The sequence below is a fragment of the Sceloporus occidentalis genome, unplaced genomic scaffold (genome assembly GCF_023333645.1).
Source record: "Sceloporus occidentalis isolate IW3139 unplaced genomic scaffold, rSceOcc1.0.p SCAF_6, whole genome shotgun sequence".
NCBI classification, from domain to species: domain Eukaryota; kingdom Metazoa; phylum Chordata; class Lepidosauria; order Squamata; family Phrynosomatidae; genus Sceloporus; species Sceloporus occidentalis.
The window spans coordinates 101,767,194-101,793,040 of NW_028316986.1; the positions used below are offsets into that span (position 1 = coordinate 101,767,194).

A 25,847-nucleotide genomic window follows, 5' to 3' on the forward strand; every position below is an offset into this window, starting at 1 on the left:
TGTCAATAATGGAATTCTTCTCCTCTTACTGGCCAACATTCTGTTGTCTGTTGCTGGCTGACTCCTGATTGGCTGTAGCTAGCTTTTTCGGATTGGCTGTTGCTAGCCTGGCACAGTTCTGCCTGTTCTTTACAATGGTGTACACACCACACGGTCAAGCTGAGGTGGAATTTGGAGTATAGAGCTAATGTAGACAAGCCCTGGGTCTCATCCTTACATTTACCGCATTATTCCAAACTGAACCTACCACTTCTTATTCATTCAATCAGTCGCCATCCACTGGCAAATTCACTCTTCGCCAAACATTTTACGCCTGTTACTCACTACACTCTGTATATTACTTGCCATATTAAACCAAAATACAAAGACACAAATTATGATGAAACTCCCCTTTAGAGTCTACTATGGGAAGCAACTGTTCCATCCTGCTTCAATAGTATGGGACCTTCAGAAAGGCACAATGCTGTTTTCAGAGCTGAAAATGCCTGGTGAGACCCTTGTGAAAGTATTGTGGCCTTGTTCACTGGCCACACTTTCTCAGTAGCCCACTGCTTCTTAATGAAGTGTAAAGAATTGCCATCTTGCTATGTGCTGACAGACAGAGTAGTTCTTACACAAACAGAGAGTTTATGCATGTTGTTATTTTCTTCCCACCCAGACAGAAGTCCCAGAACCTTATGACCTATCATACCAGACTGTTGATCAATGGGAGATAGACCGAAATTCCCTGCAACTCTTGAAAAAACTAGGCTCTGGTCAGTTTGGCGAGGTCTGGGAAGGCTTATGGAATAATACTACTCCAGTGGCTGTTAAAACACTAAAACCAGGTATGTCAAATGGCTGTCTGATTATTTCATACTTGGACTATTTTATAATTGTAAATGAACTTTCGGGTAAATCGATGCCTTGTATAAAAATACAAATAAATAACAGCACACCTCCAGAATTATGTTGCTGTGCTCTGAGAACTGCTAAAATATTGTGTCATCCCCCCCCCCCCCGCCACCACCACCTCTGCCACCATGTTTATTGTTAAAATATTCAGTCTGGCACTTCCTTCAGTGTTTTCCCACCAGAAATATACTTTTAAAAAACTCACTTGCTATGTTTTACAGTTTCCCCCCTAACATTACATAAAATGTAATGGGCCAGAGCAGTCTGTCCCTTGAATATTCAGTCACTTTGTGCCTTTTGCTCTTCAATATCATTATTATCATATGTGCTCCCTTACACGTTCTTACCTGGCAGCTACACTGTAGATTTACAGCCCCCAAAAGTCCCATCTGATGCCACAAGAAGTGAGCTTGAACATAGAATTCACAAGCTTCAATTTCTTACAGACATACATTATATTCACCATTCGGTTTGAACCACTGAAGCCCTCCTGATATTTGAATAATTTGTTTTTCTAATTTTTAGACTATTATGTTTATATCTAAGTTTTCTGTTTGGCTGACTGGTTTCAAGGTAATTATTTTATGTTCTTATAGTCTCCTATTTGGTTTAAATTTTGTATATGGATTGCCAGCTATATTCTTTTCGGCAAAAGTTGTCCAATTGGACAGGACTTTAAGTTTGTACATGAGATGGAAAGAGTTTTCTCTCTCTAGCGGTACCCGGTCAGGTGGCATCACAAATAATCACAGAGGGTCCCTTCACCTTTCTGTGGCTGCCATCATCTTGTTTTTCATGGCAGACAGGGAAATCAGAAAGGTGGAGCTGGCATTTATATTAATCAAAAAAGTAAAGTTGTTCCAAAATGTTTTATAGTAGCGATTCTAGTCTAGGCAAAGGAGCAGGATTTAAAAAAATAATAATCTGTATTTTTATTTAAAAACATGGTTTTTTCCCTTCTAAATATTAAGAAATTGGTGAATTGTGGCCAATTCTTCAAAAACTCTTGCTCACTTGCACCACCTAAATTAATAGGATGCAACTATTTGCAGCATTAGGATGACTACATAGAACCTGCCTGTTATATAGATTTTTTTTTTTTAAAAAAGAAGAACTTTTCAGAAAAAGTTGATGGACACCTTTTAAAATGCTTGACTACACAAGGATATAACTTAAGACAGACTTTTAAGAATTAAGCATTCAGAGCCCTGGGTGAATGAATCTACCAGTTTTGTTCTCTCTTACATTTGATTGTCTAAAATTTCAAGTCTTTGCAAATTAAGAAATATGAATTTTGGTAAATACATACACAAATGAAATAAAAATTTCACCCACCCTCTCAAGAAAATGCCTATAGACACACACTGAGTTTTGTTTTAATGGGTTGGCTACAATGCCACACTGCTCTGCTCAAATCTCTACAGCTATAGAATATTGAAGTCCTATGGCATGAATACCAGATACTTGTGGGCCAGAGAATGTAGATTCTTGAGTCACATGGCTGTAGACAGGATACATTCTTACTACACATTTATAACACTATGATTCCAATTTAACTGCCAGGGCAATATTCAGTGAACCCTAAGATTTGCAGTTTAATGGCAGGTATTTAGAATTCTCAACCAGGGAGCTTTGGAGTCTCATCAAACTACAATGCCTAGGATTCCATAGGATGTTGTCATGACAGTTTAAATCATAGTGCCATAGTTGTGTGAAAGAGCCAGAAGTCCAGTAAAGGAATGAGAATCTTGCTATTTGTTTCATCCCTGATCAAACCTGTGACATGCATGGTGGAAAGGAGCAAAGATTAATTTCTGGGCTCTTTATTTTAAGAATATGCCAGCCACAGATGCTGGCGAAATGTCAGGAAGAAACTCTTCTAGAACATGGCCACATAGCCTGAAAAACCCACAAAAAAGATGTCATAATGAAAGGAGAACAAGGCATGCAAAATGCAGGGCATACAAAATTAAACATAAAAATATTAATATAAATAGAAATTAATTTCATATGGTTTGTTTACAGCTGTATTATATATACTGTATTTTATTATGCATTCAACTGGATTTTTCTGATGGACATCTTCATTAAACTCACCACTCACCATCTCTGTTTTTCCCCCTCCTGCACCTACCAATCTTCCTAGGCGCCTTGTTTCTCTCCTCTTCCTCTTCTTTGCTTGAACTCGTGAAACAGAGAAAAATGCAATCCTGGTGGTCTCCCATACTGATGTTGCCTCCTCTGTATGCATGTTGTTCTGGCCCTGTCACCCATCCAACCTATTCTTAATGCAAACCACCTTTTCCTAGAGGTCCCTGTCTGCATTTGGATTAAAAAAAAAAAAGATGTGGCTCCTGTGCCAGTTACACTCTCTAATAAACCTTTATTTGGGGTTGTTTAGTGAAAACAAGCCCTTTGCAGTAGCAGTGCTGATAATAATTCTGTTGGCCTACTTCTTGCTTGCTTACTGAGGTATCAGATGACACTAAGGTTTTACATTCAGAGCATATGTCAGAGGAGAGATGGACAGTCTCTTTTGTGTGTGTGTGTGGGGGGGGGTGTTAAAAAATTATCCGCACTGGGTGTCAAACATACACAGAATGGAGGACATTTTGAAATTCCTCTTGAACAGAAGGTTGAAATGAAGGACATGTCCTGTAAGAGGAGGGCATATGGTCATGCTAGAGGGAAAGCAAGAACCTGAGCTTTGAATCATAGAATTGGAAGGGATCCCAAGGGCCATCCAGTCAAACTTCTTCTGGTAATGGACCTATATATAATGCGCGCACACACACACGTATATATGGAAACAGCCAACCAGTGTTTACCTTTCACACACACACACCCCTGCCCCCATATTCCATCTTCAATTCCTCTCATACCTTAATTCACCTAGATCTTTCTGTACTACTTCAGTGGGATTAGTGGCATGACATTTTGAGCAGAATGCTGTCGTCAAAGCTAGTAGCCATGGGATTTAATTTTATTTTTATGAAAGTGAAAGGCAAATATTCAAATTCCTTTCAAATTAATCAACTGGATGTTGGCAAGATTTGCTTGAAGTCTCTTGGCAATTTACAGTAAACAGTAAATTTGAATGCAATATCAAATGTATTTGTTCAAACTAGACTTATTTTTGTCTTATTAACTACCCAAATACAGTATCTCTTAATTTTAATTTAATTTTATTCAGATTTAATCTCATATCATTTTATGAAAACTGTTTCACAATACACTGGATATTTTATTTAAATATGAATTTAAAGCAATTAAAGCACTTGCATTGAAAGCCTTTAAAATCCTTTTTATGCAGCTAATTATGTATGTATATACATGTGTGATTGTGTGTGCATATAGGTTGGCAGATGACTGGAGAGTGTACTCATCCAAAGATTATTGAGATCTGGCCACTAGTGTATAAAATGCTGTCCTATCCTAAAGTGTAATCAAATATTTACTTTGAGACAGAGAAGGAAATAAAATATCTGTTTAATAAAATATAAAATCATTTCTAGGAATATTGAATGGTATAGTGTTAAGTAGCTCACAAGATAAAGCCACATTTATTCCAGACCATTTTCTTTCAAACTGGTAAGAAACTGGTACTTGATCCTGCTACTGGATTGAAAGTCCAAATGATTACTCGTCAGCATTTACATTTTAGAAAGGGCTTCAATTAACCTTACAGCAGGAGGCAGAAGATTTCTAATTAAGCTGGCAGCAATCTTCATAAAGGCAGTACAGTCCCAAGGTGTACCTTTCACACCTATTATTAACACATCAATGTTGGTGTGTGTGTGTGTGTGTTTAAATGATACCATTTGCATTTGTAAGTTTAGCTGATCCATCATATTGTTAACAGTTTTCACAACTATATTTCTGTACTCTGGCATCAGATCTGAAGCTGGATTTTGATACTACCAGACTTTACTGTCTTGTAAGAAAAGGGGATGGGGATGGAAAAGCTGACTTATAAAAGTGGAATGTGTCCTTGTTCTGCAGGCAATTGTGTTTCCAGTTGCATATTCTTTGAATGTTACAGGTATCCTAGGTACACTGGTTCGGTTAACTTGTTTAACTGCCTTGTTTATAGTCTCTGCCAAAAAGATTCCCAGAGGCTCTTCACATCACACAGTTATAGCAGTTATAGCACTTCAACTGCCATGGCAACATCTGGTGGAATCCTGTGATTTGCTGTTTAGGAAGGAGTATTTAGAATTCTCAGCCAGAGTGCTCTAGTGCTTCATCAAACTACAAACTCCAGGATTCCATAAGATGAAGCCATGGAAAGATTTCAAAACTTTGTGAATTGGTCCCCCAGCCTCTATTATTCATTTATTTCCCATTCTCTTCTCCTTTTGTGTCATGTCTTTTTAGATGGTAGGCCTGAGATCCATGACCTTCTTAATAGCGTCCATCCATCTAGCATGTGGCCTTCCTCTCTTCCTACTTCCCTCCACCTTTCCCAGCACTATTGTTTTTTCCAATGGGTCCTTCCTTTTCATGATGTATCCGAAGTATGACAGTCTCAGTTTGGTCATCTTGGCTTCCAGGGAGGTTTCCGGCTTGACCACCTCTAGGATCCATTTATTTGCCCTTTTGGCTGTCCATGGAATCCTCAGCACTCTTGTCTAGCATCGCATCTCAGATGAATGGATTTTCTTCCTATCTTCATAACTGTCCAGCTCTCACATCCATACATGGTAATAGGGAGTACAGTGACTTTTGTGTTCAGTTGTATATCTTTGCACTTTAGAATTTTTTCTAGTTCTTTCAAAGCCACCATTTTCTTAATCTTCTTCTGATTTCCTGACTGCAGTCCCCATTTCTATCAATTTTTGATCCCAGGTATGGGAATTCTTTTACTATTTCTATTTCTTCATTGTCTAGGTTGAACTTGTGAAGGTCCTCGGTGGTTGTTATTTTGGTTTTCTTTATGTTCTACATTAAGTCTGCCTTTGCACTTTCTTCTTTGATCTTCCTTAGTAGGTGTTCCAGGTCTGTGAAGTTTTCTGCTAGTAATGTGGTGTCATCTCCTGCCTCTCCCAGAAACACCAGGGACCAGCAGAAAGACTCTGGAAGCACAGGAGCCCAGCTGTCCCCCCCCCCCCCCCCAATGGTCCTAGATTGTAATGTTTTAAGATTGTGTATCATTTATATTGTTTTCAGGATTGGGATGGGGGGGGGGGCTGAGACTGGGGATTATTTTCTATTTTATTTGTTTTGTTCCTTTATTGCTATGCAATTTGCTTTGTTAATTTTATTGCTGCTGTGAATTGCTATGTATTTTTGCTATTTATTGCTATTGTGAATTGCTTCATTATTTTAATGTTATTGTTTATTTGCTTTGTACTTTCTTTATTGTTGTAACCCGCCCTGATTCCTTGTGATTGGGTGGGCTATACATAAATCCTCTTCCTCCTCCTCCTTATGATTATTATTTCAATATCTTAGATTGTTGATATTCCTTCTTCCTATTTTCACTCTTCCCTCTTCTGTGTCCAAGTCTGCTTTTCTTATAATATGTTCAGCTTACAAGTTGAACAGATAGGGTGAAAGGATACAGCCTTGTCTGAGCCCTTTGCCAATTGGGAACCATTCTGTTTCTCCATGTTCTGTTCTGATAGTAGCCTCTTGTCCTGAGTACAGATTCCTCATCAGGACTATCAGACGTGTTGGCACTCCCATGTCTTTAAGGGCATGCTATAGCCTTTCATGACCTATGCAATCAAAGGCTTTACTATAGTCTATAAAGCACATGCTGATTTTCTTTTGGAATTCCCTGGTGCGCTCCATTAGCCATCTTATGTTTGCAACATGGTCCCTAGTGCCTCTTCCTTTCCTGAACCCTGCTTGAACCTCTGGGATTTCTCTCTTCATGTATGGAGTCTATGTTGCAGAATTTTGAGCATTATTTTGCTTGCATGGGAGATCAGTGCTATGGTCCTATAGTTGCTGCAGTGTCTTGTGTCTCCCTTCTTCTGGATGGGAATGTATATTGATCACCTCCAAGCTGTTGGCCATCCTTTCGTTTTCCATATCTGTTGACATATGTTGTTTAGCATTAGACTTGACTCTGTCAATGTGGATTGCAGCAGTTCATTTGGAATATCACCTGTTCCTGGTTATTTGTTTTTCGCTATTTCTTTTATTGCAGTTTCCACCTCACTTTTTAGAGTTTGGGGTTCATCTTCATATGGCTCTTTGTTCCATGTGTCCTTCATTTTGTCATCTCTTTTGTATAATTCTTCTGTGTATTGCATCCATCTTTTTATTCCTACCTGGTCTTGAATTCAAGACAACCTACAAAGCTAAGATTGAAATAAAAGTGTGCATCATTAACCCATTAAAAAGTTAAAATACATTATAGCAAAATGATAAGTAGAATTAAAAGCAATTTTAAAATATTCCTCTTTTTAAAAAAGAAGAAGAAAGAACAAAAACAGACAATCAGCACTTTATTAAAAGCCCATTGTCCATGAAGAATTATTTCCCAAAGACCTACTGAACCAAAAAACATCTCTGCCTGCCTCCAGAAGGACACCATGGAGTTTGGGAGCCTGGGAACAGCCACTACAATGGCATTTTCCTGTGTTATTGTTTGATGAACCTGTGAGGGTAGTGGAATGGAGAGAAGAGCTTCTCCTGAAGATCTCAATACACATACAGGCTTATATGGGAGAATACAGTCCATCAGATGACCTAGATCGAAGGTGCATTGGTGTTTATTACTCATAACCAGCACCTTGAATTGTGCCCAGGAACAGACCAGCAACCAGTGAAGCTGTTCCATGCTTCCTGTAACAAATCCCAGTGAGAACTCTGGCTGCAGCTCTCTGAACCTGCTAAAGTTTATCAACACTCTTCAAAAGCACCCCATCCACAGTGCATTACAGTGATCCAGCCAAGATGTAATTGGAGAATGTGCCTGTACTTCTCCAGCATAATGCTTTAAATTATTTTTTTTTTTTAAAAAAAATCTAAATGGGGCTGGGACAGATGATGGGGAACATGCAGCTCTCCTAGGACTTGTGGGAGACATATGTGACCTCAAGACATGGGATAGCTTTCCAGCCCAGATCTACATTCACAGTGTTTAATAATCGTGCATATATAACATTGGCTTTAAAAGTGGGACTAGCCAAGAATGTTACATACATTGGTATATGATGTTTGGTACGGTGCTAATGCAGTAAAGGATGGAATTTGGTTGGCTATTCCCAGCTACAGCAGATCTGTTGAATCAGCTGTTTAATACTGAGACAACATATAGGTAAATCCAACTAGTTTAATGACTCTTGGCTAGTCAAGATGAACAATAGGATTTATAGTCTTGTTCAGGCATTGTAAAAATAAGTAAGCTAGGTCACAGCTAATGGCTTTTACATCGGTGAGGCATTAAATCTTCTCTGGGTTTTAGTCTGAAGTTCTGTCCATGGTTCTGACTCTATTTCAGGGATATGGTTTAGCACCTTGAGTAGCAAAATAGATTCATCATCCCAATGACATGGGAGGCATCAATTGCCATAGTATGTGGAGAGGGAGCACCAGTTGATGACTGTGGTTTCTTTCAGACTTCGTAGAACAAAATACACTTATGAAAACAATCATATGTACTGTGAGCCTGCATCATATGCAAGTGCATCATATGTGGCTTCCAGCATATGCTGGAAGTCGTGCTGGAAATAAGTCTCAGAAAACCATAGCACCACGTGATGGGTGCGAACCCCATTACATCCAATGGGGCTCAAACTTATGCATTTTTTCTTTTATGTGGGGGGGGGGGGTCCAGAATGGATCCCCCGCATAAGAGAAAGGGCCGCCTGTATAAATATAATGTGTGATTAGAATGTGATCATAAGCATTCTTAGTGCATAAGCCTTGGGAGAGGGTCCATTGTCCTCCAGATGTTGACTGACACTCCCAGCTTTCCTCACCATTGGCTGTGCTGGCAAGAGGAGCTGAAGCCTGACAACATCTGTTGGTAACAGCTCTGATACACAAGAGAGAAGTAGAAGTTATTCATCAATTTGTGGTTCAAAAGTGTTCATTTCCTGATGTGAGGATGCCTCCCCAGTATCAGGCTGTGACAGCATTTGGGGAGAAGGGAGAAATAGCCATTTGACCACATACTTGCATGAATTTTCCTATGATTATCAGTATCTGGGCAACTTTTTATAAGTTCTACTGAAGTCTGACTTTATCCAAGAACTTGACAAACTTGTTGCATTTGAGGTACAGCAGAACATTGTATTTCTCTCCTTGGCTGTGAAGATTATAATAAAATTGTAAGTAATAAGCATGTTCTGTTCCAAGGTATAATGAGCTGCAACAATGTGGCTTGGAGGTGATGAAGAAGTGAATCATTATGGCTCGGGCCTTAAGCTAGAGGGATTGATACAGACAACTAATCTTGAAAAGTACCTCAGTGTTTCTAATCATGGTTACCTTTGTAGCATCTAGGAGCCATAGTGAAACCAATAAAACATCCCTATAGCTTTAGTCATAAAATGAACAATAGCCTTTATTGGGTTTTTTGGTGGGGGGAGGAGGAAACAGAGCACCAGTAATACTTATCTTTTTTCATTAACTTGAAAAAAGTAATAATACAGAATTTATGTTCGTCTTTGCCATTTTTCATTTCATTCCATTAATTTTTTAACTGCTATCCATACAACTAGGCAAAGGAGGCAAAGCATCCCTACCCATTAACACACAAAATGGTGGGGGCACACAAGATAAACATGGAGTAATTGTCTTTTGTGGATGTTCTCATTTCAGGTTCAATGGATCCAAAAGACTTCCTGAGGGAAGCACAGATAATGAAGAATCTGAGGCACCCTAAGCTGATACAGCTCTATGCTGTTTGCACTCTAGAGGATCCCATTTATATTATTACTGAACTGATGAGACATGGAAGTCTGCTCGAATACCTCCAAAGTGAGTGGGAGACCTTTCATTTTGCAATCTTGTATGCCGGCTGAGGTCAAAACCTGGGAAAAGTCCTCTTTTTGCACTAGAAATCTCAGAATCCTCTGGCTATCATGGCCATGGTCACAGTGTAGCCAATGTGGTACCAGTTTAAATAAGGGGAGACAGCTCAGTAAAATTTGGGCATAAAGTCAACAGTGATTGATAAGGGAGCCCAAAATGGCCTTGTTATCTCTATACATGCAGGAATTATTGGGGAATGTAAGAGACAGTAGTGTATCTTACAAGCAGAGTATGGTAATTAGTATTCATAAGCAGAAATTGAGCAACAACTAGTCCCACACCATCACCACCCCACACATGGTCTAGCAGAGAAATAAGGTAAGTCTTCTTTGTAAAAATATATGAAGTAGTGTATTTACTAAATACTAAAAGTTTCATAACATTACATGATGAGGGGGTTGGTAACATGTACTCTCCAAAAATGGAAGAGAGAATATTACAGACTAACATAATGAAGCTCAGAAACACTAGTGTAGGAAGACAGAGGGTGTAGTTAAGACCAGCAAACAAAAAATGACATGAACATGTGCTGTGCCCAGACTGTTAGCGAGATAAGCAAACAATCAACTACTGAGTAGGATGCTAAAGTTGCTGTGTCTAATAATATGTGTAAAAAATATGGTAAAATTGCAGATTGAATACATAAAAAAACCAAACAATTCCAGATAAGCAGTTAGCTTTCTTTTTTAAAATGTATTTAATATGCCATTTTACCTTGTTTTACTGTGGAGTTTATCATGATGCAAAAATGGGGGTTTAAATTGGAAAAAACATGCAAAAGCAAGATGATTTTCACACAATGTCATTGTTAAACTAATATTAACCCAAACAGAAAGTGGAAGGAAAGTAGACAAAAGTTGTTCCTTTTTACTGTCAGAAAATCTTGAAAGTAAAAAGGAGTGGCTTTTGTTTCCATTCGGGTTAACACAAGTTTAACAACAACATGTGTGATAATCAACCCACTTTTGTGGGTTTTTTTCCACCTTTTCAATCCCATTTTTGCACAGGATTTCCCCTGTGTGATAAACTCCCCTGTTAGGATCTTTTAAATGTTTTACATGTTTAAATATTTGTAACTGTATTTGTAATAGGTTTTTATATACTGGTCTATGATCACAATAAAATATTTACTCACTTACAAAAATGTATAGCCATTTAAGTACAGATTGTTTGACCAATTTATTTTAAACTTCATCACATTTAAAAGAGATGGGAGGAAAGAATCTGTAGGAAGAGCCATTTGAAATTTAATCTGGGTTGCTTATCCATATTTTATTTATCTGCTTATCTCTTTTTTTATCACAATAATCTTTCAGGATAGTTCAGTAGGAAAAGCAATGGCCAATTTGTGCTTTACAGTTTCTCTCTCTCTCTCTCTCTCTCTCTATCTCTATCTCTATCTCTATATCTATCTATTGCCCTTTTGTCATAATGATCAACCCTATAAGGTCCTTTATATTTAGACTGTGGATGACTCAAGGTCATCAAGTAAGCTGCACAGCTGGTCAGGGTTTGGAACCCAGGTCTTTCTGGTACATTTTCCCATGACGATTCATTCAGACTTGAGAGAATCATTCAATTTTATCTTGCAAGTGTCACTGTCATTACATCAAATAGTCATTACAATGAAAAGATGTGAGAAAAGGAGCAGACATTCTACCTGCTATGTATGAAGATTTTCAGGTGGTGAGTCCTCAAGAATAACATGTTTGAAGATTAGGTAAACAGTACTGTGAGATGCACTAGGTTTACATTTGCCGGTTTTGTGTTTTTTGTTATTATTGTTGTTGCTTTATCAATGAGCATTACCAGCCATGACAAATGAGAGTTTAGGAAGAAGCATTCTCAAATTATAGGCTGCTGCTTTTAGGCAGGTCTGGGCCTTGGCACCACTTATTTTAGCTATCAAGGACTTACTCTCTTATCTGCATTATATCAGAGATGTATATACAGTCATTGTCTTCATAAACACTGATTGATGAACACAGTGCTTTGGAGATGAGTGATGGTAGCCTTGCAAATTACATAAGAGTAGTTCAGCCAGCAACAAAACAACAGCAACAAAAAAACAAAGAGATGAATAAGGATGTTTTGGAGTAGTTATCACTGCAATACTTTGCAGGTCTATTCAGAAGTACATCTCTATTGAGTACCTAGAAAGAGACTGCTTCTCAGATTCATTGCATAGGTTGCAGACTGTGACTCCTCTCTTCCCAAGAGTCTAAAAAGAGGATAGGGAATACGTGGCTCTCCAGGTATTATTGGACTTCAAATCTCATCATCGCTCACCATTGGCTATGCAGACTAGGGTTAGTAGATGTTACAGTCTAACAATATGCTACCCTTCCTATATTGTCTGTTCTCTACCAGTTTTTGAATCAACATCAGCTGTTCAGTTAGTGATCTTAATCTTTCACTTAGTTGTCCAAAATCACACTGCTTCCTTTACCAATTAGCTGTCTCAAGACTTGATTCTCTTCCATCACTACAAGTTCTTTTTTTTTTCTTTACAGCTGATGGAGGCTCCAGGATCCACTTGCCACAACAGGTAGACATGGCGGCTCAAGTTGCTTCAGGAATGGCATACCTTGAATCTCAGAACTACATCCACCGTGATTTGGCAGCCAGAAATGTCCTTGTTGGTGATCATAATGTTTACAAAGTAGCAGATTTTGGACTTGCACGGGTTTTTAAGGTAGTTTGGAATAGTATGTTGCTTGAAGTTACTGTCTGAAGGTATGTAGATGTATCTAGGCCCCAGTTGTGATCCATATTACTAATACAATGCAGCAATTAGGTAACCTGAGGAATTCATGTCCTAGACCTAGAGCAAAGATGGTCAGGGGTGGTAAGAGTTAGAGAGTCACATTTTTGGGTGGGGAGGATACATATCTGCCCTATGGTTAGGGATATGAAAATCTGTTTTGTTTTCATTGCTTTTCTCAGCATCTCACCAATATTCTGACCTAACCCAAATTCCACATTTCTTGGCAAGACCTTTGTTTCCTGGATCTGGATTTTGTTATGCCCTTTCCTACTTTACACATTATAAAAGCATTTCTCTTAACACAAGTAATAATTTTTTCACACATTTTCCCAGCCAACTAAAGTAAGGGTCTGGATAACATGACTAGGGGCCACATGCACCACTCAACCCCATGTTTGCAGCCTCCCAACCCCTTAGGAAATCCTCAGTGCCACAAATACCTGTAAAACCCTCCAAAACACAGCAGCTCTCCTTTTTTGTTCCCCAAAGTTCCGGTGAATTGTGAGAATGAAATCATGAGATGTGAACATACTAGTGCAGATTGGCAGGAAGCTGGAGAAGTGATGTTTGGCATCACTGTACAGCTCCTTCTTCTCTACTAAAGCATGTCTGTGTTCCTGTTTGAGCACCCTTACATATATATGATTCACTTTTTAAAATAATAATAATAATAATAATAATAATAATAATAATCAGCAATCCAATAGTCCCAGTTTTCTCCTAATTCTATTTTATGCTTTTATTAATGGCCACCAGCTGGATAGATTATTAACATTTTGGGTATTGCAAAATTATTTTCTGCCTGTAGGTGAGGGTTGTTAAGCACACTGTCTAAGAACAGAATGGTTATGGTTACATGAATACTGGCAAGAAACGAGAGTAGTTGGCCATCACCATGATAGAGTCTTCTGCTTATGAAGTTTCCAGAGGCACTTGCTGGAGATAGACTGTGGAATGGCCTGCCAGATGAGATCCGTCTACTTACATCCTTAGACAGCTTTAAAAAGACTGTTAAGACGGATCTCTTCCGGCAGGCCTTCCCGGAATAGCGAACCCGGCCTTAGAAAAACGTCTGGGAAAGATACTGCTGCTCCCACTGGTTGCTGGCTGGTATAATAATAATAATAATAATAATAATAATAATAATAATAATATAGTTTATTTGTATCCCGCTTTTCCAAAACCTGATCAAAGCGGCGAACAACAGCATATAAAAACATTCCAATAAAATCAGTTAAAAACAGTATTAAAAACAATACAACAACACTAACAGCAAAGGGCCAGAGAAAAGGGGGAAGTCAATATATACAATCCAGGGTCGTCAATGAAAAGGGGTAAGGGAAAGAATGATTTTTCATGGTGGGAAGGCTTGGGAAAAGAAATATGTCTTCAAGTTCTTTTTAAAAAGACCTAAAGATGTGGTGGAGCGGAGCTCGTCTGGGAGACTATTCCAGAATTTTGGGGCCATGACAGAAAATGCCCTCTGTGAGGTCCTCACATAGCGTGTCGCTGGGACCTCCAACAATTTCATCCCTGTTGAGCGGAGTGTGCAGGGCGGATTATATGGGGAGAGGCGGTCCTCCAAGTACCCTGGGCCCAAGCTATTTAGGGCTTTATAGGTCATTACCAACACCTTGTATTGAGCTCGGAAGCGAATAGGCAGCCAATGAAGATCTTTCAAGATGGGAGTTATATGGTCAGATCTGGAACAACCGGCGACCAATCTCGCTGCCATATTCTGCACCAACTGTAGCTTCCGGGTTTGGTACAAGGGTTGCCCCATGTAGAGCGCATTACAGAAATCCAATCGAGAGGTTACCAGAGCATGTACTACAGTTTCAAGGTCCCCCTGGTACAGGTAGGGACGCAGCTGGCGTATCAGACGAAGCTGATAACAAGCGCTCCTGACGACCGCATCCACCTGAGATGACAACTGGAGCGAAGACTCCAAGAGCACTCCCAAGCTGCGGACCGAATCCTTCAAGGGGAGCGTGACCCCGTTCAGGACAGGATGGCACATCTCACCACCGAGATCCGGGGAACTTATCACCAGTACTTCCATTTTCCCTAGATTCACACTGAGTTTGTTTTCCCTCATCCAGCCCATTACCGACTCCAAGCAGGCATTTAGAGGAGAGATGCCATCCCTAGTCACTGCATCAGTCGGAGACACAGAGAAACATATTTGGGTGTCATCAGCGTACTGATAACACCGCGCCCCGTGTCTCCGGATGATCTCTCCCAGCGTTTTCATGTAAATGTTAAATAGCACGGGGGACAAAATCGCTCCCTGAGGGACACCACATGTAAGCGCCCTCTTATCGGAACAACAGTCCCCCAGCTGCACCATCTGGAATCTACCTGAGAGGTAGGAACGGAACCACTGGAGCGCAGTGCCCCCGATACCTAACTCCCTCAGGTGTTCCAGAAGGATACCGTGGTCTATGGTATCGAAAGCCGCTGAGATGTCCAAAAGCACCAACAGGGACACGCTTCCCCTGTCCATACCCAGATGGAGATCATCGGCTAGGGCGACCATGGCAGTCTCAACTCCATAGCCCGCCCCGAAGCCGGCTTGAAATGGGTCCAGAAAATCCGTTTCATCCAAGATCGATTGAAGCTGGAAGGCCACCGCTCTCTCAATCACCTTACCCAAAAATGGCAGCAGCGATATAGGCCGGTAGTTGTTATGAGTCAGGGGGTCTAGAGAGGGCTTTTTTAGCAGGGGTTTGACCACTGCTAATTTTAATTTTGATGGAAATTGTCCCTCTCTTAGAGATGTATTAATTATGCGGTGCAACATAGTTAGCACCGCATCCCCCCCTGAGCCGCCAGCCATGAGGGACAGGGATCGAGAGAGCATGTCGTCTTCCTAACGCTTCGAAGGATCTTGTCCACTTCCTCGGTACTGACAAACTCAAGGTGATCCAGTATAACAGGGGCCACAGAAGCTCTGGACACCTCTCTAATAGATTCTGAAGAAATACTGGTGTCGAGATCAGCCCTTATCCGAGAGATTTTATCCACGAAAAAGTTGTTAAATTTGTCACAGCAGGCTTTAGATAGTTCTAAAATAGGGTTCAGGGAGGGGGGCAGTTGTGTCAGCTCCCTCACCACCCTGAACAGCTCTGCCGGACGCGACTCCGCAGATGCAATACGTGCAGCATAGAACAAATTCTTTGCTGCACTTATTGCCACTCCGTAGGCCTTCAAATGAGAGTCCAGGAGTGCCTTGTCAGCTAAGTGCTGGTGTCTTCGCCAGTCACGATCTAGTCGTCGCAGAACCTGCTTCCTTTCCCTGAGGTCTTCTGTATACCAGGGCTGTTTTTTGGAAGCAGGCCTGAGAGGATGCTTGGGAGCGATACTGTGTATAGCCCTGGAGAGATCAGTATCCCAGATGTTAGTCAGGGCATCAACAGAATTGCCGTCAGTTCCAGCCATATACCCCTCTAGGGCTTCTTGGAACCTTTTGGGTTCCATCAGCCTTCGAGGGTGGACCATCCTAATAGGTCCGCCACCCCCTGGGGGGCTAGAGGTAGAAGCCTTGATTTGAGCCTCAACCAGAAAATGATCCATCCATGACAGGGCAGAGATATTAGAGATCTCTGCCCACAGAGACTCCATGTCCGTACTAAAGACCACATCAAGGGTATTACCAGCGCAATGCGTGGGTCCTGAGACCAATTGGGACAGGCCCATGGCAGTCATGGTAGTCATGAACTCCCAAGCTGTACCTGTAGGAACATCGCTGGCCTCGAAAGGGATATTGAGGTCCCCCAAGACAAGAAGCCTAGGGGACTCCAACACCAGTTCCGAGACCAGCTGTGTCAGCTTGGCCAGGGAGTCTGTTAGCGCACGGGGTGGCTGGTAGACCAACAGAATCCCCAGACTGTCTCTGGCCTTCAGGGTCAGGTAGATACACTCGATATAATCCATTTTCCGGACAAGGTTCCTGGTTAAGGAGAGAGTGTTTTTATGAATCAAGGCAACACCACCACCCCGCCCACCTAACCTGATCTGGTCCTTAACTGAGTACCCAGCTGGGAGGGCCTGTGCCCACACAGCTTTGCTCTCAGGCCCAAGCCAGGTCTCAGTAATGCATGCCAGGTCGCAGTTTTTATCCTGCAGAAGATCATAAATTATGTGGGTCTTGTTTTTTACAGACCCGGCGTTGCATAGGAGCAGAAACAGGGTTTGTGGTACAGCTGGGCTGACCCTCAGATCTCTTTGGTTAGGAGAGTGGATGGAATGAGAGATAGATATTACGTATCGATGTTGTTGACCTTCTGGTCAGTTTTTAACTTGTATGTTTGTTTGTTGTTGTTCTTGTTCTGTTTTTTAAATATTGCATTGAATTTAATACTTTTTTAAGGAGGGGAGGGTACCAGGGATTTTATATGTTTTGTATTTTTAACTTTGTTAGCCGCCCTGATTGTTATTTGTATCCCGCCCCTCTGAGAACAATCAGGGCGGCTAACAAATAATAATAATAATAATAATAATAATAATAATAAGTGAAACAGATTGCCTCTTTGGAGTAGCATCCTGATCCCCTTTCCTCACCAAATCATGGCTGCAGCAACTGATCCGGCCCTAATCTGGCACTTTGCCAGCGCTAAATAGAATGGCAAAATGCCACTCCTTTTAGCACTGGTAAAAAGGTGCCCTTGCTGCAGTGGTGACAGCTTTTCAGCACTCCTTTGGTGCAGTACGTCTAGATGATGCGCCAACGGAGCACTGTAACACCCCCTCCCATGTGGTTGGATACACAACATCAAAATGCCATGCCTCCACACTGGCACTTCAAGCCGGTCTGTTTAGCCCCATAAAGGCTACAATCATATTCACAGGCATAATTATACCATTGCAGGTGGTCACAGCAACAATATGAGTAGCAATGAGGCAGCAGAGGTAAAACAGCCACGGACACTGCAGTATAGTTGTGTGTGGCAGTGAAAGCTGTTTCCATCAGGAGAGAATGCTGCCCTTTAAGAAGCTGGCAGAGCAGCTTCCTTTTTAGACAAAAGTGACTTTCTCTCCTGTTCCCCCCTGCTACCACTACACTCTGGTCCAAAAGGTGCATCAGCATGAGGCACCAACAGATTCCAGCCATAGGTACAGCAAGGGATCTCCAAAGAATCAAAGTTTATTGAAGGAGTCTTGTATGTTCTCTGAAGAAGCATGGCATTTTCCTTATGCCAAGGGTGTGTGCATTCTGTTTTGTAAACTCAAAATTTAGAAAGTTCACTGACTTACATTTTAAAAGTTTATTAAATAAAGAACTGCTGGTATAAATGTGATAATTTTACATCAGCACTTGCAGACTTCATTTAAAAACACAGAACATCCTAACATATTCCCAAAGGGTTAGAGAATGTGCAGTAAAAAACTGAGAAAGTAGGTCTGAAGAAGAAAGCAGACTAACCTCAGAAAACCTCAATTAGAAGTAAATAATTCTCCGTTTATTCTCCAGTGTCTGTCAGCTTACTTTTCCTAAATTAACTGGTGCCACTTTGAACCAATATATTAATTTAAATCTCTTGGAATCTGCATTTTTAGGCTTGGAACTATTTAAATGATGATTATCAAAGTCAATGGCCCTTCAGTGACAGCAATTAATCACACACACAAAAAGGTTCCTGAATGCATTAACTCTTGCTGTCGCCTTGTCTTCTTCCTGAAGACCAGACACGAGTCCTGTGCCTCTGGTGCCAGTTGGAGGCTTGTACTGCTGTCATTGTCAAATCCAGGATTCTCAGCGCTAGGCCCCCAGTTAATCCTAGACATTTTAATATGGCATGTAGACTGTTTGGCAAAATAAGGCCAAGCATGAATGGACAAAGTGTCCATCTGCCTGGTTCTGCTTGGTTAAATACAATGTTCAAATGCCATGGATATCAACAGCTTGGTTAACAATCAATAAGCAATTTTTATGTTGTTATTATCAAGTGTATAATCCAGTTAATCCATAAGAAAGCTATCTTCTGAACAACTAGCAGCTTTTGCTTAGAGCATATTGTATATACTCATGTATAAGTCTAGAAATTTAGGTAAAAAAATTATCCAAAAACCTGCAGTCGACTTATCCACGGGTCAATGTAAATACTGTATCTTAACTTTTATTTTAAAAATGGAACTATCCCTAGTGAAAGGCAAGAGCATAATCTGTCCTGGAAGTACCACCCCCACTCCACACACACATACACACTTGCATCCATCCAACCTTTACTGTGACCACACAGAGTTATGCCTGCTGGATTTTTGGCATTGTTTTCTTTTGCTTCATCCTTTACATCCTTTGCTATATGCCCCTAAATTTTACCCTTGATATATTCACAGGTCATATAAAAATCCATAATCTTGGCCTCAAAACTTGCCCTCAATTTATACATGAGGACAACTTGTGGTTGGGTATATATGGTAAATAGCTCTCCCATCCTTTGCCCTGTAGCTGTTTCCCTCAGGCCTCTTTGAATGGTTAGTTGGGCCTCTGTGAGAGTGGAATGAATCATAAAACAACTCAGGATTAATTCATAAAATAATTTAGGCTTCAGTCCTCCTTGAGATTAAATTCCATTGAACTCAGTGGGACATACATCTAAGTAGCTACATCTAGGATTCATGGAGAAAACGTTCTCATCTTTTCCTTCCCTTAGTAGTCCTTTCTACCTCCTCATTCCACACTTTTCAGGATGACCCCACCACCGCCACCATGGTGTGTGAAGGTGGGGCAAAAGGATGGGAAACTTTCCTTTTGTGAAATTCCTCAGGTTCACTCAACATTGCATACAAGCCACAAAAATGTATTTACTAACACTGTTACTATCGTACACATACCTGAAGAAATGCCATTGTTTTGTTCCTACACAGCACAGACATCTTATGAAATTACAGTATCTATTTCTCAGTTGGTTTCCATTTCCCTTTTTCTGTGCCTATAATATTTTAAAATCCTATAATCCTTCTCTGCTCACTTTCATCTCCACCCCAACCTTCACATTAATTTAGGGATGGGGAACCTTTAACTTTCCAAATATTTGGAGTACATCTTCTATGCCTCCTTCCCATTAAATATGCTGGTGAAGGCGAGAAAGTCTCAGATTTTGTTCCTGTTCTTTATTATTTTATTTAAGAGAGCTATACACATTTTTTTTCTACTCAGAATATCTTCTGTCAGCTCTTGGTACAATCAGATACTTTTTATAAGAGCTCCCTAGGTTGGTTTATTTTACCCCAGTATAAAATCAAAAAGAACAGGAGTAGAATCTTACATTTTTCAATCATTCTGAATGTGCTGTAAGTTTAAAACATCTGGAGAACCAAAAGTTTAATAATAGTTTAATAATCCTTTGCTAGTCTTTTAAACAATGGTGCTTTAGTGCTACTTGGAACAGAGAACTGGATTAAATAACTTGGGGTTCCTTCCATTGCAATATATCTATAATTATATGATGCAGAGGAAAGTAATATATGATACAAAGGAAGTAACAGTATTTTCATTGTCAAGTTTAACTGTTTTTAAATCCATTTCAAATTTTCATTGAGATGGTTCATATGGTATTAAAACAAAAATGTATGTTAGAAAAGATACAAAAAATCCTTGCATGCTATATAGCAGTGTATATTCAATATTTATTTTACTTCATTGCTCCTTTTTAAAACTTTAATAGCTAGAAAACGAAAATGTGTATGAAGCCAAACATGAAACAAAGCTACCAGTGAAATGGACAGCCCCTGAAGCAATCCGCTCCAATAGATTTAGCATTAAATCTGATGTCTGGTCATTTGGAATACTCCTTTTTGAAATAATGACATATGGAAAGATGCCTTATGCAGGTGAGTGCATGTTTGGAAACAGGTATGTTCAATTCATTTCTCAGTGTTCCCAATTTTGGCAACAATTTTAAATTCTATGTGTGGAATAAAAATTCTTGAAAGACTGAAACAACATCAAGGTCGATCCTGCAGCTATGACTGACTGAGGCCTGGGCTGGTGGCAACAGTGGTTAGTGCCTCCTCTACATTTTGTAACTTATGCCACATGGTACAGTGGAGGACCCTGTCCTATCTCCCCTTCAATTGCCAATCTGATTGTCTTCTGTGTATAGAAGGGGCAACAGGCAAGAGGAGAAACCTTTGTTTTAACCTTAGGCAGAATTGTACTGTGTACAATTTAAAGCCAATGGACTCCAGTCTACCAGATTTACTTAGCAGGAACCATTTTTGCTATTTTATGGTTTGCCAGCCAATTGGCTCTTTTCCTTGTGCTAGAAGGAGAAATGGCGCACACACTGTGCCACGGGCACAAACCTCATCATTTTCAATGGTATTGAAATACCATACATGGTATTTCCCTTACATGGGGGTGGGGGGTGGGGTGGCGTCTGGAATGGATCCCCTGTGTAAAAGAAGGGTGCACTGTAATATCCTCAGAGAAATTAGTTTAAAGTTTCTGTAAGGGAATGCATCACTGAAAAATGATGTTTGTAGAATCACTACAGATACTTCATTTATTTTAACAAAATATAGATTGTTATTTTACAAGTGCTGTATCATCTATCTTTTCAAAAAACTATATTATAGGTTGGATGGGCTATCAAGTACTCCAGAGACTGGACCAAGGGTACAGAATCCCTCAGCCAGATAACTGTCCTCAAGAGCTGTATAACATCATGTTACAATGCTGGAATGCTGAACCCAGAGAAAGACCAACCTTTGAAACATTGCATTGGAAACTAGAAGATTATTATGACATGGATTCCATATCCTATGCAGATGCAAATACTTTTATACACTGAGCAACATATTTCTCTTGATAATTAAATTTCAATGACAGCTACCCCAAATAATTTCTTTAGCAAACATGGTACTTTATCTTTGCATGTAAACGTGTAGAATACAGTGTGCACACATCATATGCAGGCGCACCTTACGCGGCTTCCAACATACACTGGAAGCCACACCGGAAGTTGTAGCGCTGCATGCTGGAAAAGACAATGGCTGCCACTTGAATGGGGATTGAGCATCTGCATTTTTCCCCTTACGCGGGGGTGGTGGTAGGGTGGAACAGATTCCCCGTGTAAGTGAAGGGACAACTGTATATATAGACACACACATACACATTCCTCATGTGTCTATATGTTTCTAGCATTTACACGAACCACTTTATGGACTAGATGAAGCACATTCTTGTCTATAAGTTTTTTATGTGCCTTCCAGTCAACTCCAACTTACAGCAACCCTATCCTAGAATTTTCTTGGCAAGATTTATTCAGAGGGGGTTTGCTATTGCATTTTTCCGGGGCTGAGAGAGAGTGTAACTTGTCCAAACTCACTCACTGTGTTTCCATGAATGAGTGAGGATTTGAACTCTGATTGCCCAAAATTATAGTACAATACTCAGCATATGAGTAGGGTTGTGAACATTTCTGTTTCAGTTTTCTTGTGTATCTCTTAAATCCCACCTGCATTTCTACTCATCTCTTTGTTTCATATGTGCTTTTAATACTTGATTTCCCCCCCCCCCCACTGAAATTCATATTTTTTTTTTGCCTATCTTCTCTTATCTCTGCCTTTTAAAGAACATATCACCTAGTGGATGCATTTTTTCACACTGACCATTTACCTCCCTCTAACTGTATGCACGTTTAGTTGTTCATATTGTTCTGAGTGAACTTTATTTTACCAAAACACCTTAGAAACCTAAAAAAAATGCTTGAATTTATCATGTGAGGTGCATTTTATCTTACAACAAGTCTCAGAAGCTGGTGAAAGCCTCCTTTCCTTGAGACTCTAACACAATAAAATTCTGTACCATTCCCACCTGTGAAGACTGCATTTATTAGGTTGCCACTGGCTAATGCTGCTACTTCTCTGTAGTTTTCACAAAACTGTGAGATCAATCTAATTTCAAAACATATAAACATGGAGGTTAAAGTAGGGATGCTCCTAAAGAATTTATTATTAAAATCCTTGACAATATGCCACAATCTTGATGTTTATAGTCTGTTTTGTATGATTAACAAACATGATTTTAATTTTTTTGCTGTAGAATGAAGATGCTATTTCTATTTATTACTTAAGCAGTATATAGTAAAGAACACAAATTTTGCTGCACAATTGGCATTCTGAATTGTCCTTTTTATGTATACATATGGTTATTCATTACATTCAGATTCCACTGCTTATCTGCTAAATTCCATCAATCAGTTATTATGAAGGAATTTGATTGTGTTGTGCACAGCAGGACCTGTGCGTAAAGATACTTTCTTTCCTCTTCTTCCTCACATCTTTCTGTCAATACCCTTTGATTACAATTTTGTCAATGCTGCATTAAATGACTTTGTACACAGGGTAGATGTATATTCAGATCAGAGAAAAGTGATGGAAGATATTGGAGAAATATAAACATTATTTTGAAATAAAGTGATTCTCACAAGAATGTTTTTCTTATCACAGTCAGGTGACGAGTGATAGCAGTCAAGTATATAATATCATTTGATTCATGCATTAGAAAACTGTAAAAAGCCCACCATGCACACACCACTGCAGTAGACTTTCCATTTGTTTTAGCAGAGGAGTGGGTTTCTATTTTGCATTCCTTCCAAGCAGTGTTTCAAAATACTGCAGATAAAGTACAGTTTTACGCATTGATTCCTTGGACATAGATTTCTGCTGTTATTTGACCATGCAATTTCTTTATCCCTTCACGGACTTTCTATTGACAACAGCAGTCCAAACAAGCTACCAGTACCTGCAACAATGCTGATTGGAGTTTGGCCAGTCACCTCCAGCTCTTGTTTTATGAAGTGGTTACTTATAGCATACCCATGAGAACGTGGAAATAATCTAGTGTAAGATACCTATATTCTCTGAAGACAGCTGTTTTGTCCAGCTCTATCAAGACTTTTTGTGCACATTGATTGTTAGATTTCTATTTAGGTATGTGTATGAGAGAATCAGAAAATTGTTCCAATTTGTTTTATTGGAAACCACCCTAGTGCCAGTTTTAGCTGAACAATCTGCTATAAACATAGTAAATTAAGGCTGGAAATATAAAAAGTACTCTGAATTCATTCCCTCCCTCCCTCTAATTCACACACACACACACACACACACACACACACACACACGACTATTACACAATTAGTTCCTTTATTTCTTAGGGGAGTTATAGACAATCAGAGCTCCCATGATAGGCTCCATAACATGGTAGACCAAAACTGCATACTTAAAATGAAAAGTAATTGCAAATTGAAGTTGGCCTATCAGATTAGGTTTTTATTACAATTCATTTTTGTTGCAATGTCTATTTTATATGACAGGTAACTATTATCTAGTATATTTAAAATGAACATTAAGCTTTTCCTGTTAGAGCGTACACCAGGACAACAATGTGCATAACCAATTAAAAGATCTGTTAAGTTCTAAGGAATTTAGGGCTGAAACAGATGGCCATATAGGGGTGGCTTAATGCCGCCCCTTTGAGTGCCTGATCAGGGTGACAGCAACCGCACACCATGGCCTCAATCTGGCTTTTTTCCAGTGCAAAAAGAAATGGCAAAATGCTGCTCCTTTTTGTGCTGGGAAAAGGGTGGTCTTATTGCCACTATGGCAGCTTTTCTGCGCTCCTGAAGCATGAGGTGTATAAATGCTGTGCTGCAATTCTGCACACCATCCGATCAGGCAGGTGGCCTGATGCTGGCTTGAGGTGCTGTCGGGGTGTGTTGCATTTAAGTGCCATGTCTCCATGTCGCCCCCAAACTGGCGTATTGTGCTGGTCTGCATCACCCCTTACTTTCAGTAAGTATGTATAGGAACATGCTGTAGCTAAGTGATTCAAATCACTGAATATGAGGCTAAATCCAACTGTGAGTTCAAAACAGAGTAGATCCACTGAACCAATTGAATTTATATAAATGTTGAGTTACCCTGTTCCCTTTGATTCAGTTAGTCTAACAATTGGATGTAGGAGCTTGTTTATCTCGGGGGGGGGGGGGGAAATCACTTTGCAGCATTTTCTCAGGAAAATTTTAACCATTTTTGTGTGAATAATTTCTAATTATTTAGTTTTGCTGCAATTAACATATATGGAAAGTGTTAAATTATGATATCAGTTAAGGACAACAGTAGGAATAAGAACAAAGTAAACAGAGAAGATGAAGAGTAAAAATAGATTTTTTAAAAAAACCATAATGCCATAATAGCTGGGAAATACGTTTCAGGTATACTGTTGAGATTATCAAAATTGATTTTTTCCCCAGTATGTAAGGATGATGGGCAGAAGGTATTTATCAGCAAATTTTCTTTTGTCTCTTCAATCAACTGGGGTTGGGACACCGTAGGGAAAACAAATTGCTATGGCTATTATCATTGGTGAGATCTGTGCCCAAGAAAGTGTTGGAATTTTTTTGTGTGAAATAGTCCCCTTCCAATTTTTCTGGTACCCATTCTTTCTTTCTTTCTCTCTCTCTCTCTCTCTCTCCACGCATACACACACACACACACACAAATTGGGAAGTAATTGTACCTGAAGGTACTTTAATCATTTGATTCCTTACCAGCTTTATGAAGAAACGCTTTAACACATTTCTTGGTTTTAATTGCATAGATTCAGTTTTACAGTTTCAATGTAGAAAGGATCCCATGGCTAGGGATTTGAGGAAGATGTGAAAAAGAATAGGGATGTAAACAATACTACCAATTTTTCTCACCCTTGATGAGAAAGGGTGAGACATATTGAGAAACCATGTGGAAAAATGTGCAAAGGGCCAACCACCATTAGATTTTTATCATTACAACACTTTTTGTGAAAATTTTATATGCAAAAATAAAAGGCGTGTGCACAGAAACAGAGTATTTTATGTTGAAAAAAGTATATTTTATGCAGCATTTTTGCACAAGTAAAGTGTTTGTAAAAGAGCCAAGCAATAAATAAATATTGAAAATTGTACAAAAACTCTTGCATCCTTTCTTGGGAGAAAACCCTTGAAAAATCTTCATTTGTGCAAGCCAGTGAAGGACACAATCCCCTCCTCCACTTTCATTCCCTTCTATGCTGTGTCTTATTTAGATTGTAGTGTTAGGGCAAGGAACTGCCACGTTAATGATATGTAGACTCCTCTAGGACCCTATTTGGCTGAAATGTGTGGTAGAAATACTTTAAATAAAGAAACAAATAAGAACAAAATAA

At 39.7% G+C, this 25,847-nt stretch overlaps 1 protein-coding gene across 1 annotated transcript in view; it reads left to right on the top strand.

Moving 5' to 3' along the window:
- The window catches only part of LOC149311200 (tyrosine-protein kinase FRK-like), a 62,920-nt gene extending 37,344 nt beyond the window's left edge, over positions 1-25,576 (top strand). Inside the window, exons 5-9 of the mRNA XM_089530544.1 lie at positions 659-827; positions 9,676-9,834; positions 12,402-12,583; positions 20,326-20,491; positions 21,239-25,576. Of these exons, the coding sequence (XP_089386670.1) occupies positions 659-827; positions 9,676-9,834; positions 12,402-12,583; positions 20,326-20,491; positions 21,239-21,453 (891 nt within the window). The 3' untranslated portion in view covers positions 21,454-25,576. The remainder of the gene's footprint in view (positions 1-658; positions 828-9,675; positions 9,835-12,401; positions 12,584-20,325; positions 20,492-21,238) is intronic.
- The last annotated feature ends 271 nt before the right edge of the window (positions 25,577-25,847 follow it).